General features: G+C 44.3%; 1 protein-coding gene across 1 annotated transcript; it reads left to right on the top strand.

Annotated features, from left to right (window-relative positions):
* Positions 1 to 9,459: 9,459 nt before the first annotated feature.
* Positions 9,460 to 15,520, top strand: PROCR (protein C receptor). Its single transcript, XM_045443633.1, has 4 exons — positions 9,460 to 9,750; positions 11,896 to 12,147; positions 12,584 to 12,862; positions 13,110 to 15,520. Exons 1-4 carry the CDS (start codon positions 9,672 to 9,674, stop codon positions 13,223 to 13,225), a joined length of 726 nt encoding a protein of 241 aa, XP_045299589.1. The 5' UTR covers positions 9,460 to 9,671; the 3' UTR covers positions 13,226 to 15,520.
* The last annotated feature ends 1,292 nt before the right edge of the window (positions 15,521 to 16,812 follow it).

Below are 16,812 nucleotides of genomic sequence, written 5' to 3'. Positions count from 1 at the left end.
GTCTCCACCTCCCTGGCCCTCTTAGTACTTATCCTATTGTATTATCATTATTTATTTATATGTCTCTCTCCCCTACTCGATTGTCTCTTCCTAAGTGGAGATCTTGTCTATCTCAGGTCCTAGCACACTGTAAGTGCTCAATAAATGCCCACTGAATAAAAGAATGAAGCAGCATGTGAACCACGTTAGAGGAAATAAAGGAAGAAGAGAAGATGGCTCACAGAAACTTTTAGAAATAACTTGTCAGGGGCTGCTGGGTGGCTCAGTCGGTTAAACATGTGATTCTTGACATCAGCTCAGGTCATGATCTTGCAGTTGTGAGATCGAGCCCTGTGTCAGGCTCTGTGCTGACAGCATGGAGCCTGCTTGGGATTCTGTCTCTCTCCTTTTCTCACTCTCTCTCTCTCTCTCTGCCCCATCCCCTGCTCATATTCTCTCTCTCTCTCTCTCTCTCTCTCTCTCTCTCTCTTTCTCAAAATAAATATTAAAAAAAATAAACATTAAAAAAAGAAGAAGAAATAACTTGTGAGCAGCTCAGAGTACCTGGAGCACAGAGAGAAGTAGCAACAGCTACGGACTGAGCTAACAGAAATAATATGTGCCTAGAGCTGTATTAAGTAATTCACTTATACTAGTTCATTTCCTTCTCATGACAACTTTATTCTTCCTATTTTAATGATGGTCTCAGAGAGGCCAAATGGCGTGTCTTCAATCTAACAGATAGCAAGTGGCAGAACTGAGATGTGAACTCAGGCAACTTTACCTGAGCCCATGTTCCCATCCTATGTCACACTCTATATGTCTGCTCTGGGTCCTAGAAGGAGGGAGTGGGCTGAGAAAAGAGCACAAAGATGCTCTCCAGGAGTTTAGAGTCCAGGAGAGAAGACAAGGGATAGAATGTGACAATGTAACTACAATGGGAGGTAAAGTTCTTTCGGTTTTGTAAGAAGAGTAAGAAAGAAGTCATTTCTAGCATCTGAGAAGGCTTTCAGAAGGAGGCGGTGTCAGGGCTTTGAAGGAGTGGGGAGGATTTGGAGAAGTCCAGAGACAAATAGCCCAAGAGTAAAATATATGTAGACTGGATAATACTTTATAAGAAGTTGTTTCATCTCAGTAACGCAAGGTTAGTTTAACACTAGAAACTTAATTAATGCACTTGCCACATTAACAAGTTAAAGATGGAAACTTGTGTGATCATTTCATTAGATTATGAAAAACTCAAAACATTTATGCTAAAAACTCAGTAAACTAGGGGCACCTGGGTGGCTCAGTCAGTTAAGTGTTCAACTTCAGCTCAGGTCATGATCCCACTGTTTGTGAGTTCAAGCCCCGTGTCGGGCTCTGTGCTGACAACTGGGAGCCTGGAGCCTGCTTCATATTCTGTGTTTCCCTCTCTTTGCCCTTGCCCTGCTCACACTCTGTTGCTCTCTGTCAAAAATAAATAAAAACATTAAAAAAATTAAAAACTCAGTAAGCTAGAAATAAAAGGAATTTTAATACAATAAAGGGTATCTATTAAAAAATACAGCAAACATCATATTTATTGATAAAAAGGTGAAAGTTTTCTTTTTTATTTTTTTTAATGTTTATTTAAAATTTGTTTTAAGTTTATTTATTTTGAGAGAGAGAGAGAGAGAGAGAGAGAGAGAGAGAGGCAGAGATAGAATCCCAGAGCCTGACACGGGTCTTGAACCTATGAATAGTGAGACATGACCTGAACTGAGATCAAGAGTCGGACCAACTGAGCCACCCAGGCACCCCTAAAGAATGTTTATTTATTTATTTATTTTGAGAGAGACAGAGAGAGAGAGAGAGAGAGAAGGAGAGAGAGCATGCCCACAAATGAAGGAGGGACACACACACACACACACACATACACATACACACACACACACACACACACACACACACACACAGTATCCCAAGCAAGCTCCGTGCTGTCAGTGCAGAGCCAGACATGGTCCTGAGCTGAAATCAAGGGTTGGATGCTTAACTGACTGAGCCACCCAGGTGCCCCAAAGACTTTCCTTTTTAAACCAGGAAAACTACAAGAATACTTTTTAAAAACCATTTCTATTCACACTGTACTAGAGGTTTCAGCCAGTATGTTTTCTTAAGAAAAATAAACTATGGGGGCGCCTGGGTGGCGCAGTCGGTTAGGCGTCCGACTTCAGCCAGGTCACGATCTCGCGGTCCGTGAGTTCGAGCCCCGCGTCAGGCTCTGGGCTGATGGCTCGGAGCCTGGAGCCTGTTTCCGATTCTGTGTCTCCCTCTCTCTCTGCCCCTCCCCCGTTCATGCTCTGTCTCTCTCTGTCCCAAAAATGAATAAACGTTGAAAAAAAAAAAAAAAGAAAAAGAAACTATGAAAATTAGAAAGGAAGAAATAAAAGTCACTATCAACTGAAATGAATATGGATATATAAAATTCAGAAGAATTTAAATTTAATTATTGGAATAAATAAAAGAGTTTTTTAAGGTTTCTAGATATAAAATCAGTGCAACAAAATTATATTTCTATACCAGCAAAAAGCTGTGAGAACAGGACATTTCTTTTAAATGCCATTTCTTTTTTTTTTTTTAATTTTTTTTAAATGTTTATTTCTGAGACAGAGAGAGACAGAGCATGAGGTGGGGAGGGACAGAGAGAGAGGGAGACAGAATCCAAAGCAGGCTCCAGGCTCTGAGCTGTCAGCACAGAACTCGACGCGGGGCTCGAACTCAGGGACTGTGAGATTGTGACCTGAGCCGAAGTTGGACACTCAACTGACTGAGCCACCCAGGCGCCCCTTAAATGCCATTTCAATAACAGTTTAAAATATGAGAGGCCCAGGGGAAAAACTCTATCAAAGGGTGAGTGGGATGTTAGAGATAAACTTATAAAACTCTGAGGGGGGCACCAAAGGAGATATAAATAAATGAAGATATACACCCTATCATGCATTGGATGATTCAGTATTGGGAAGATGTCTATTCTCCCCCAAATCATTAACACATTGAATGTGATACCAACCAAAATCCTACCAACCTGATAAAGTGATTCTAAAATTTATGTATAGAAGTTCAAATATAGCCAAGGCATTCTTGAGGAACAAAGCGGGAAGACTTGATTTGCAAGATATGAAAAGGTATTATTATAAAACCATACTAATTAAGATAACAAGGCATTGGGACAGGGAGTAAAAAATAGGCTATTGAAACAGAATAAACACATTTACTGTAAGTCAGAGATAACACTGCAGATCAGTGAGGAAGGGCAGAGCTCTAATAAGTGGTGCTGGGAAAATTGGACATCCACATAAAAGAAACTAAGTTTGACTTGTACTTCACACCATACACCTAAAGGTAAAAGACAAAACTATAAAGCTTTTGAAGATAAACTGGAGAATGTTTTTATGATCCCAGGGCAGGGATGGATTTCTTAAACGAGGCACAAGAAGCATGAACTAATGGAAAAGATTTATAAAGTTAAGTATCTTAAAATTAGGAACTTCTGTTTATCTAAAAACATGATAAAGAAAGAGCAAAGATAATATTTGTGTGCTCTGTGTTCAGGAAACCAGGAAGAGCAGACTTGGCGGAGACTGGAATACATGGAAAGATAAGGCTGGAAAGATAGGCAGGAGCTGAGCCAGGACTACCAGGCTCCTACCACTTGCTGGGCAGGCAAGGGCTGGAATCAGTCTGACTTTATGGGGCTTCTCTTTATCTTCCCTACGTTGGGGTGTGTTGGTGTCTAAACGGGAAAACTGTGAGTAAGATTCATATCTGTTCCTTGCCTCCCCTTCAGGATTATACTTAATGTCAACCCTCCATTTTTCCTGCTGCAGGGTCACTTCTGTTTGCTGGCCCCCTGAAGCCAAGCCTCTTTCTTATCTCTCCCACCTACTGGATACACGCTGTGTTCTGGCACTTTATACGAGTTATCTCATTTATCCTCATAGGACAGTCTAATCGTTAAGAAAGCATGTTCTGGGCCAGTCTGTTCACTGTGCTCTGCCTCTGGGTCCTCTTCTATAAAATAAGAATAATGGCTGTTTCTTTATACTTTTCATAGGGCACCAGTGAGAATAAAACGCATGCACTCTGCTAACTTAATACAGTGCCCAGCACATGTGACTACTCCATATCCTAAGCAGGAGGTGATCTCTGAAGGGACCACACTCGTTATCTGAGTTGGTTTGGTGGGTTAAACTGTGCCTGCCTTCAGTAGCTAACAGGGGAGGGAGAGGCCCGGGCTTCTGAAGTCCAGCTGGGCACACCGCCAGTCCTGGCTCAGCCCAGCCTCTCCTCACCCACTGGGGCTGCGCCAGCACTGGCCCCCACTCAGCTTCCTGTCTCCCTTATCTTCCCCTGGCATGTGCTCTCTGGAGTGGGAAATGCTACCACCAGCTTCCTTCACATCCCTCTGCTCAATAGGACCTTCATTCTTTAAAAATTTCTTTAATGTTGATTTATTTTTGAGAGAGAGAGAGAGACAGAGTGCAAGCAGGGGAGGGGCAGAGAGAGAGGGAGACACAGAATCCGAAGCAGCTCAGAGCCTGACTTGGGGCTCAAACTCACAGACTACAAGATCATGACCTGAGCTGAAGTCAGACTACGCCACCCAGGTGCGCCAGGACCGTCATTCTTTAGGTCTCTGCTGGCCCGATGCCCACTCTGTGATTTTCTGCCCCTTGCCCACCTAGGCCAGATGCAGTGTAAGCTCTGGTTCCAGCCACCACATGCCTTGTCTTCCCCATCCCAACCCTGAGTTTAGAAGGGGAAAAAGGGATGCCCCTCAAGCTGCCCCCACTCACCAGCTTCCCTATCCCCCAAACTCTCTTCATGCTCCCTATACCCAAACCCATACCCCTCATTTTTTAGTTCAAATCCCTGCTCAGCACTTCCATGGTATGTGATCTTGGGCACATTACTTAGCCTTTCTGGGCTTGAGTTATCTCATCTGCAACATGGACACTGTCTTCCCCAGAGAAAATGGTAAAGGCCTAGCACACAGCATGAATTTGGGGCATGTCTTGTATTATATATAACATAAATACTCAAGAGTGTTAGAACTATATGTTCAAAAACGTATTGATGGAGAGTGATCCCCCAAAGCTTTTGAGATACTATGTGGTGATTAAATTCACAAACTTTGGCGTCAGGGAGGCATGGGTTCAACTTACAGTTTTTGCTGTGGGCCCTTAGGTAAGTCACTTATCTTCTCAGAGCCTCAGTTTATTAGTAAAATGGTGATGTTAATGAAACCCCCCTAGAAGGGCTGGCATATGGATAAAGTGAGATTATTTATGTAAAGAGCTTAACACTGCCCCTGGCTCACTATAAATGTTAGCTATAATAATAATTGTTGTCTCTGCTATTGATTTTCAGCCCACTGGTGTGTGAGGAGGATGCTTGGGAAGCAGCTGTTGCTGTGTCAGCTCTCTGTCTGACAGATCTTAGCTTGGTGAGAAAGACCTCTCTGTGATTAGCCCTGTGGAAGATGGTGTGGACCACTTTAACCCCTGTGAGGCAGGCCCTATCTGCGGAGATCAAAGACTGACAGCTCTCAATTCCAAATTGGTTCAATCATATACTTTACTACCCTCCAGCCCAAGGCACCCTGCAAGCCCTCAAGGGAGTAAAAAAAGGCAAAGCAAAAATATGCACAAACGTACTAGGAATCAGATAAAGCAAAGTAAAACCAAAATGAAGTGCCATTTTACACCCAACCATCTGACCGTGCCAAGGGTTGGCAAGGATATGGAGCGAGGGAACTCTCAGGCGCTGTTGGGAATGTAAATTGGCCCAAACATTTTGTAAAAACAGTTTGGCAATTTTTAGTAAAATTGAAGATGCCTATACCTATGACTCAGCCATTCCATTCCCATGTTTGCACCTACGAAAACTCTCCCAAGTCTGCACAAGAAAACATGTACAAGAAAGTCATACCAGCACTTTGTAACAGCAGAAAACTGGAAAAGAAAAAAAAAAAGCTTGAACAGGAAAATGGATAAATAAATTGTGGTATATTCATAAGATGGCATATTACAAAGCAGGGGAAATTAATGGACCTACACATAACAAGGTGAACGAATCTTATCAGTGTGTTAGGGGAAAAAAGTAAGTTGCAGAGGAATAGATGCACTTCCATACTCTTTATAGAAAGCTTGGAGCACCTGGGTGGCTCAGCAGGTTGAGTTTCCAACTCTTGATTTCAGCTCAGGTCATGATCTCACAGTTGAGCCTTGAGTGGGATTCCATGCTGGGCGTAGAGCCTGCTTAAGATTCTCTCTCTCCCTCTCCCTCTGCCCCTCCCTGCCTCTCAAAAAAAATACTACTTATACAAAGCTCAAAATATGCAAACCGCCAATACATATCCCTTAGGGATAAGTGCATATGTAGTTATATCTTCAGAAATGAGGAAATGAAAAATAGCAAATTCTGATTAGTGGTTACTTTGGTGATGGGGCAGGGGGAGAAAGACACAATCAGGGAGGGGAAAGGCACAAACAGGGTCTTCAATTATATTGGTAATATTTTATTTCTTACATTGGGTAGTGAGGACAAGTATGTTTGTAATGAAATTCTTCAGGCATGAAAAAATTCTTCAAATGTGGAATACTTCATAATAAGTTTTTTTTTTTTTTAATTTTTTTTTTCAACGTTTATTTATTTTTATTTTGGGGACAGAGAGAGACAGAGCATGAACAGGGGAGGGGCAGAGAGAGAGGGAGACACAGAATCGGAAACAGGCTCCAGGCTCTGAGCCATCAGCCCAGAGCCCGACGCGGGGCTCGAACTCACGGACCGCGAGATCGTGACCTGGCTGAAGTCGGACGCCCAACCGACTGCGCCACCCAGGCGCCCCCATAATAAGTTTTTATAAAGCCAAGACAGTACAACTGGCAGTGATTTAAGACCTTCCACTCTTCCTAAGTCCCAGTCCAGGAAAACAAGGCTCCCATTCTCCTTCTGACTAGACCATCTTGACAAGCTGGAAAACTGCTGGGTTATTTCTAAGCTAATCTACAACAATTGAGAGGTGAGCATATATTCAGTTCAGAGAACGCAAGCCTGGTAGATGTCTGGGGTTTGCTCCGATTCCACTAGGACATCAACTTTCCCTCCAAGGAATAGTATATAAAATAAAGAAGCTAACACTGCCACTTTAGCCCTTTATCTGATCCCATTTCCCAGAGGTAATCTCTATTGACAGCCGCCTTCTGGCATTCTTCCTATGTATATACAAATATACATATACACACATAATTTTTTAAAATATGAAAATGGAATTATATGTATTACTTGGATAGAAGTAAAAATTTTAACTAAAATTCAATGGAATTATACTGTATGTATTGTTCCACATTTCCCTTTCTCACTTATTAATATCTCATGTCAGTACATCCACTCATATGATCTGCCACCCTCTTCTACCATAATCTATTACTTAAACTTTAAAAAAAAATTTTTTTTGTTTTATTTTACAGAGAGAGAGAGCATGAGCAGGGGAGAGGGGCAGAGGGAGAGAGAGAAAGAGAGAGAGAGAATCTCAAGCAGGCTCCATGCTCAACGCAGAGCCCGATGTGGGGCTGGGTTCCACGACCCTGAGACCATGACCTGAGCAGAAATCAAGAGTCAGACACTCAACCAACTGAGCCACCCAGGTGCCCTTTAAACTTTTATTTTTAATTCAACAGAAGATATATGATCACATTTTAGGTGCAAAATTTCCAAACATTACAGATTGATAAAACCCATCACAAAATAGACTGAAAAGGCCTTTCACAAGATTGCCACCCATAACACACACACACAAACACACACACACCACATACACATGCATACACACAATGTATACACACACTGCACATATACACATGTATACACACATACACATTCATATACACACACACATACGTGCATACACACACACACACACACACACACACACACCCCTACACAAAAACACACATATGCTTTTAACCTTAGGCTCCTCCCTGATAATTAAACAATGGAGATAAGTCACTGCTATATTTGATATACATCCTTCTGGATTCATTTGTTCCCATAAAAAAAATAGGCTGCTTAGATGTCATCTGTGTGGCTGACACAGAAATGGTTCTAAACTGTCCCTAATATTCTGCAACTTACTCTTGGAGATTTGTGCATATCGTAACTACCTTATTCAGTTATCTGTTAGCTAACATTTATTATTTATTATATTATTTATTATGTGCACCATTCCAGGCACAGTAGCAAACAAGATGGACAGCCTCTTGGGGGACATTCAGACAATAAACATGTAAATGAATAAGTAATATAATTTCAGGTAGTGCTAAGTAATATGAAAACAGGGGATTAGGCAGGGGAGGGTTTTTTTTAACTACTACATAGTATTCCACAGTTTGGATTACCATAGTTTGGGGGAGTGACTTCCAAATTTTTCTACTTGCTTCTTACAGTAAGAAATACATTTTATTTATTTTTTTATTAAAAAAATTGTTAATGTTTTTTAAATTTATTTTTGAGAGAGAGAGAGAGAGAGAGAGAGAGAGAGAGTATGAGCAGGGGAGGGGCAGAGAGAGCTGGAGACACAGAATCTGAAGCAGGTTCCAGGCTCTAAGCTGTCAGCACAGCGCCCAAGTCGGGGCTCGAACTCACGGACTGCGAGATCATGACGTGAGCTAAAATCGGACACTTACCTGGCTGAGCCACACAGGTGCCCCAAGAAATACATTTTAAACTGCTATTCAAAACCCATCACAGAAACATACTACACAAAACTGAAAGATACACATATACAACGAAACAAATATTTCATAAAATAATGTCTACCCTGACCCAGGAGGATGCACTGAAAATTTTTATTTTGTTCTATTTCATAAAAATAACAAAAACAACAAGAAAAAAAAAACTCTGCTAATCATGACTGCTAAATTGTTTTCATTATCCACTAGTAAATTGTGACCTCAGTTTGAAAAATATTGCTTTAAATGACCAATCCTTTAATGAGATTAGATTGTTCATAAATCTCTCTGGTTAGGAACAGCTGCAGTGAGCTGTTTTATACTCATTTTGTAACCATGTGTTTCTGAGAGCAAGACTCCTGATTGTGTAATTACTATTTACTTAAAATTCTGATAAAATGTAGCCAGCGCATTGGAAAATCAAATTCTAACCCCCAATCTGTTACCGTGATATACAAACTTCTGTTGGGCAAGTCCCTGTACCTCTGTGGGCCTCAATTTCCCCACCAGTAACCTGTTGATCTCTACACCCCAGAGTCTGCTCTAAATTGAAAGCAGAGCCCCACCCCCTGACTCAGCGAGGGCAGAACTTCTCTCTGATCCCAACTCCCCCTTTTTCCGCTCCCTGTTTGGAAGAGGTCCAGGGAAAAGGGAAAAGGCAGGTCTGGGCCAGAGGGCCCAATGCAGGGCGGGGCAGGGGAAGGGCAAGAGGGAGGCCAGCCCCCTAGTAGGAAATGAGACAGGGTAGGAATAACACTTAATAAGCCTGACGCTCTCATCCTCCTCCTATCCCCTGGCCACCTTCCAGCCTCCTCTGTGCAGTCTCCTCTCCTTCCAGACAGTCCTTACTTCTTTTCCCCCTAGGCTGCAGCCAGCTTGAGCCCTCTGCCTGCCAGAGCCAGGAAGGAGCCCAGGTGGGGTAAGAACCTCAGCCCCAGGATGTTGACAACATTGCTGCCACTGCTGTGTCTACTGCTCCTGCCCGGCTGGGCCTTTTGTAGCCATGAAGCCTCAGATGGTGAGTCAGGGGCACATCTGCCCCGGGATGGTTCTGGAGACTCTCAGCCTGTCTGGGTACATGGGAGAAACCAGAGGAGACCTTATCCCACAGCGTCTGTGCCTGCAGCGAGCCAGATCTCTCTGTAGGGTAGGCAGGGTGCTGGGGACTGATTTGTGTCCCAAAGCCAAGGTGAGGAAGTACAGTCTGTCCCCAGGGAAGGGGGAGATGGAGGAGGCAGGGGGTGGAGAGTGGGGGATGGGAGGGGGAGGGGGTGTGAAACAGAACTGGAAAAATGGAAAGGGATGGGTAGAAAGGGTAAGGGAATTAGCCCCTGGGAGAGGGGGTGAATCTGGAGGGGGAGAGCTGAGGGTGATTGTGGTTGGGGGGTAAGACCAAGGAAGACAGGAAGACGTGAGAGATGGAAGGAATGGGAAGCCACTGGAGAGACCGGGACTGAGATGAGTGAGGCAGAAGAGGAGACTGGAGAAGGTGTAAGATGGATGGAAGCTTGGGGGAGAGTCGGGGGAAGAAGAAGCTGTGGTCATTGGGAAAACTCAGGGGGTCAGACTGCCTGAAGTGGCTGTTTAAGCAGAGAAAGGTGTTATTGCCCTGCATGGTGACCACACAGGTGCCTCTCCTCCCCTTCCCCACAGTCTCTGTAGCCTCGGTCTCTCTCTGAGGGAGCAAATCACCAGTATTCAAGGAGCGCTCACTATGGTTAATAGGTGCACTGACACATCTGACTCCCGTAATATCTCTACAAGGCAGGCAATATGATTATCTCTCTTTTACAGGGGAGGAGACTGGGCACAGGGCAGTTAGGAACCTTATCTAGGGCTAGCCACACAGATATACCTATTCACACCTACAGACACAGAGCACAGCTTTTCAAATGCAAAGGTGGACAAGACAATCCACGCACAGAAATTTACAACCCCAGACTCATTCCCCCCTCACACATTCTCTGGGCATCAACCCTGTGCCAGGGCCTTAATAGGTGTAGGAGACAGAGATAACCAGGGAGCCCAGACATAGCCTAAGGGAGCCCAGTAGAGTCTATGTGTTTGGAGACAGTTACGTGGAATCTGGGATCATTGAAACAGACCTGCTGTGTCCGGGAGGGTAAAGAGGAGAGGCATCAGGAAAACTCCTCCAAGAGAGCAACAGAGCTGAGTCTTGAAACATGAATAGAAGTTTGCCTAGAGGCAGAGACACCCCAACATGCTATTCATGTCAGCCAAAAGGCAGCATGAGAAACTCCAGGTAGTTTACTATATATAAGTACTAGAAGAGGTTAAATAAGGCAGTTGCGGCCTGGTCTCTGGCAGCCTTGAATGCCAAGCTAAAGACTTTGGACTTCATTCTGTGGACAGATATCCTATGGGGAGGCAGTGTGGCTGGATGGTTAAAAGTGCTGGAATCACATCGCCTGCACTCAAATCTTAGTTCTGCGACACCATTTTAGGCTGTGTCTCTTATGGACTGAGATTAATCACAGTAGCTACTGCATTTAGCTAATGGGAGGAAGGCGCAAATAAGATAATAATATGTGCAAGGTACAGTGCTTGGGTCATAGTAAAAATAATAGCCATTATTATTGTTGTTATTATTATTATTAATGATTTTGATAGGGGAGTGTGTCACTGGAGGATTTTAAGCAGGAGAGAATAATCTTATTTCTGGGTCAGAGAGAGGTCAGATTAGAAGGAGTGAAACTGAAAAATGAGGGGACGGGGAAGAGGAAGGACATTACCACCCGAGTCCAGATGAGAACCGATGAGGCCTAAAGTAGGGCAGTGGCAGGGAACAGGAGATGGAATAGGATTTTACTGGAAGCCAGGATTTGTTGACCAACTGGAAGTGGGGGTAGTTACAGGGTGAGAGGCAGAAAGATGGGAGTGGCTCTTCCACTGACTGGATTACCCTGAGGCAAGTGGCTTCTGCTCTTTCCAGCCTCAGTTTCCTTATCTGTAAAACGAAGTTAATAATCCCTCTCCTGCCCTCCTGACAGGGTTATGGGAGGAAGAGTGGGAGAACACTTTGTAGTTTATGAACGGCCGAGAAGGTGGGCGGCCGGCCTTTAGGTAGGGGGTTATTACCTCCAGCTACACGCCAAACCCTGCCACGCCGGCCAAGGCCTGACGCGCTGACACTGCCCGGCAGGCCTTCGGAACCTCCACATGCTCCAGATCTCCTACTTTCGCGACCCCTATCAAGTGTGGCACCGGGGCAACGCGTCGCTGGGGGGGCTAACGACGCACGTGCTGGAAGGCCTAGGCAGCAACGTCACGATCCGTCAGTTGCAGCCCTTGCAGGAGCCTGAGAGCTGGATGCACACAGAAGACAGCCTGAAGACCTATCTGCACCAGTTCAACAGCTTGGTACTGCTGGTACACCATGAGCGGCGCTTGACCTGTGCGTGGTGCGCGCGCCCCTACGCGCGGCAGCGGCGGTGGCGTGTCCAGGCGGGAGGCGCGGCCTGTGGGCGGGATTTGATGGGGTGGGCCTGTGGGGGAACGGGGCGGAGCCTCATGGAGGGACGGCGTTCTTGGAGGGGTCTTGTGGGTGGCTTGGTCTTGTGTGAGCCGGCTGCTCTGAGGAGCCCAGTGGTACCAGGGCACCTGCCTTTGCTGATTGCTGGTTGGGAGCTTGAGCCTGAAGAGAACTGGGTGTCCTAGTTGCGGGCTCTCCATCAGGCCCTCTTTTTGCTGGCATGACCTCGGGGCTGACCCTGTTGGGATGCCCTGTCCTTGATCCACCCGAAACCCCGAAAGTTCATGTTCCCCCGGTTGACATTCTCCCACAGCTGGCATCCTCTCCATACAGCCCTCTCACCCTCCCTCATCCACAGTTCCTCTGATCATTCGCTGCTTCCTGGGCTGTGAGCTGCCTCCTGAGGGCTCTACAGCACGTGTCTTCTTCGAAGTGTCTGTGAATGGGAGCTCCTTTGTGCATTTCCAGCCAGAGACAGCTTTATGGGTGGCAGGGCCCCAGGCACCCTCCAGGGTGGTCACCTACACCCTGCAGCAGCTCAACGCCTACAATCGTACTCGGTACGAACTGCGAGAATTCCTGCAGGACACCTGTGTGCAGTATGTGCAAGAACACATCACTGTGAACAACTCGAAAGGTATGATGGGATCGGGGATGGGCCTGTGTGCTGTTGGGTGGGTTCCAGGCAAATGGGTAGACCTGAAGGATGCATACCTTGAGCAACGGAAGGCTCAGGGCTGGGGGGTTGGGACAGAGTATACACAGCTTATGTCACTTGGTGAAGTAGCCCCCTTCCTTTGGGGTAGAAATCCCTTAGTGTTCGATTTAAACCATGGACTTCTTGGAGGTATGTTCTTCAGGCTAATTCTGTGCATGTTCTGCAGGGAGCCAAACAGGCCGCTCCTACACCTCGCTGGTCCTGGGTGTCCTGGTGGGCAGTTTCATCATTGCTGGTGTGGCTGTAGGCATCTTCCTGTACACAGGTGGACGGCGGTGTTGATTGCTCTCCAGACCCCTCTGAAAAAGGGCTGGACTGATGGGGGCTGATGAGGGAAGATCTCAGCTCACTGCAAAACCACACAGATTCCCCATCTGGGACATTATATCCCAGAAGGTTTGGAGTGGCAGCTCCTTTCTTCTCCCTGATCTGCCCACCAAGAGTTTGGGGGAGGGAAAGGGAAGGAGGAAGCTAAGTAGACAGAGTTCTTGGTTTGCTAAGCACCCAAGAACTTGCATGCTTTCCTGAATTGGTCTGAGAAGTGAATGCTTATCTATCTTTGTGGAAAACAGATGATGGAGTTGGGTGGGGGTAGAGGGTGTCTATGGCATGTCCTCCAAAGACAGAATCACCCAAGGCATTCAAAACACCTAACAAATACAAGAAGTCCATCAACCAGAATAAACACCACTCGATGCTCCCAGGCACGTCAGATTTGGGAAAGGATGCTGATATAGTAGAGGTAGAAAGAAATAATCAGAGAAATGGTGGGAGTATAAACTAAAATATGGGAGCAAAGAGCCATTAGTTAATTAATAATATTATTAATAAATTCCTTACTTAGGTAGATGGCATTGTTTTTTCCTCTACAAAACTTATGGAAAAGTAGACTATATCTTTTGTCTTTATTTTATTTTGAGAGAGAGAGACAGAGTGTGAGCAGGGGAGGGGACAGAGAGAGAGGGAGACACAGAATCTGAAGCAGGCTCCAGGCTCTGAGCTGTCAGCACAGATCCCGATGTGGGGCTTGAACCCACAGACTGTGAGATCATGACCCGAACTGAAGTCAGACGCTTAACCGACTGAGCCACCCAGGGATCCCGTAGACTATACCTTTTGCTTCTACTCCCTCCTTTCCCACTCCTAAATCACTGCAGTCTGACTTCCCTATAAACTGCTCTAAGATCATCAATGACCTCTAATTGTGAAATCTCCATTCCACATGATATCTGCAACATTTTCCTTTGTGGACTAGAATTCTCTTTTTACCCTAACCCCTGAGATTCCATACTTCTAATTTTTAGAAACTGTTCCGGCCACTCAGTCAATCCCTTTGCCTTTGTCATCTTACTCAACTCACCTTGAAATCATGGCTTTTTTAGACTTCCATGTTTTGGTTTTTTGGTCCCATTTAAACTGTACCCTTTGTGGATGTATTCATATGTCATCTATCTGTGGTCTTTTCCATGGGGAAACAATATAATCTTGTCTTTGGAAGCAGGTGTTTTGCCATCAAACAGATTTGAGTTTTACTTCTTTAAGCCAGGCATTTAACTCCTTGAAGTCTCAGTTTCTTCATAAAGAAAGGTATAATAAAATGTACAAAAAGGGTATAATAAAAATAACACCTACCTCATAGAGGCATTATGAGTATTATATAAATATATATATGTACACCCAATAAATATAGCACTTGCTGCTGACCTCCAGACCCCACATCTGCATTGATTTTTGAAAATCATCTCCACCTTAATATTTTGCAGACATTTCTGAGTCAACATGTTCTAAGTCAAATTCCTTATCTTTCTCCCCAAACCTGTTCTCTCTCCTTTGTTGTTTGCTATCAGTTAAACAGAATTACTATCAAACCACATCAGTGTAGAAACTTAAGTGTTGACCTTTATTTACTCCTTCTTCATCCCCCACCTACAAAATATAGTATCTGTAGAATCAAATCCTTCTTTTCCACTCTCTTGCTTTTTTTGTAAGATATGGTAATTCAGCTCTTTCTCTGGGGTAGGTACGAGGTGTGCCGCCCAGTTCTACTGGGTGTTTAGCTACAGGGCGCTTAGGCAGCAGATAGCCACGAGCTGCTTCAGTTCCTTCAGTGTCAGCCTTACCTGTAGAGAACAGTCCTGCATGAGGTCATGTTCCTCTTGGGGCTGTCCTCATCTGGTGACTGAGCAAAGCAGGGGTATAAAGGCTCAGCCAGTCCCACCTACTGCAGGGCAATTCTGATAAACAGTATTCACTCCAGAGCTCCTTGCCAGGTTGACTGGGTATCTGTCAGATCTACACTGAAGTTTGACTTCTCCTTCTATTCAATCCCCCTTCCTTTCCCTAGTTAATATCTTCCACCTCAAACTATCTCAGCATCTGCTTCCAGAAAATCCAAACTGTGACTGACAATCTTCCTTTCTTTTCTTCTTCTTTCTTTTTTTTTCTCTCTCCAGATTGAGAAATTTTCTCAATCTTATATCCGGACCATAGCGGTAGCCTCCTCCTAACTATTCTCCTGGTTTCTAATTTCTCTGAGTTCTAATTCATCTACATGGAAGTAAAAAATAATAATAATTTTAAAAAGCAAACATAGATCTGATCATGTCATCATTGTTCCACTTTGTAAATTCCCAATACTTACTGAGCTAACTTCAGAATCCTCAAAATGGCATTCAAGGCCTTGTATAATCTGGTCTTATCCTAATTTTCAAATTGTATATCCCACCACTTCTCTTCATCCAACTGTGCTTTAGATTATCAATTTTAAAACATATATATATTTTAAATGTTTTTATTTATTTTTGAGAGAGAGAGAGAGCGGGGGTGGGCGGCAGAAAGAGGGACAGAGAGACAGAGACAGAGGATCGAAAGTGGGCTGTGTACTGAAAGCAGAGAGCCCCATGTGGGGCTCGAACTCAAGAACCATGAGATCAAGACCCAAGCCGAAGTTGGATGCTCAACCAACTGAGCCACCCAGGCACCCCTAAAAGCATATATTTTAAAAAATGTTTATTTATGTATTTTGAGAGAGAGAGAGAGAGAGAACAAGCAGGGGAGGGGCAGAAAGAAAGGTTGAGAGAGAATCCCAAGCAAGCTTCACATTGTCAGTATAGAGTGCAACATGTGCCTGGATCTCACAACCATAAGATCATGACCCGAGAGGAAACAAAGCGTCAGATGCTTAACTGACTGAGCCACCCAGGCTCCCCTTAAATGACAGAAGTAATACAACAATACTAGCAACACAGAGATTTACAAAGAAAGTTTGACAAAGAGAAAAATGAAAGACCTCTGTTTTCTCCTTCTCCCCAACCCTTACCTAAATGGTATGCCAAGATTCTTAGTTTCAAGCAACATAAACCAACTCTACCAACTTAAGGAGGAAATAAATATATTGGAAGGTCGCCAAGTAATCCTCAGTTTGATAGGAAGGCCAGCTAATTAAGCTCAGAAAATAGAACCGGGAATCTCAACCAAAGTCACAACAGAGGAATGGTCTAGTTAAGTATACCACAGCTGGAACCACTACATCACCATTGCATGCTGCCATCTTAAGTGAATTCTACTCTGTCCCCTGTTTGTTTTTGTTTTGTTTTGTTTTTACACTATTTGTTCAAGACTCAACGTCCTGGTGGGAACGTCCAAATGATCAAGACTTTGCCTTAGCTGCAAGAGGGGAAAAGGGAAACTTTATGAGATGTAGCAACATTAGGGGGAATAGCTGTAAGTGCCTATATTAAAAAGAATAAATATCTCAAATCAATAACCTATCCTTCCACCTAAAGAAGGTAGAAAAAGAGGAATGATCTAAACCTAAATCAAGAAGGGAAATAATAAGTATTAGAGCAAATAAATAAACTAGAGTCCAG

Source organism: Leopardus geoffroyi, chromosome A3 (genome assembly GCF_018350155.1).
Source record: "Leopardus geoffroyi isolate Oge1 chromosome A3, O.geoffroyi_Oge1_pat1.0, whole genome shotgun sequence".
Lineage (NCBI taxonomy): Eukaryota > Metazoa > Chordata > Mammalia > Carnivora > Felidae > Leopardus > Leopardus geoffroyi.
Note: the sequence above shows the minus strand (reverse complement) of the source record. Positions and strands in the feature narration are given on the sequence as shown.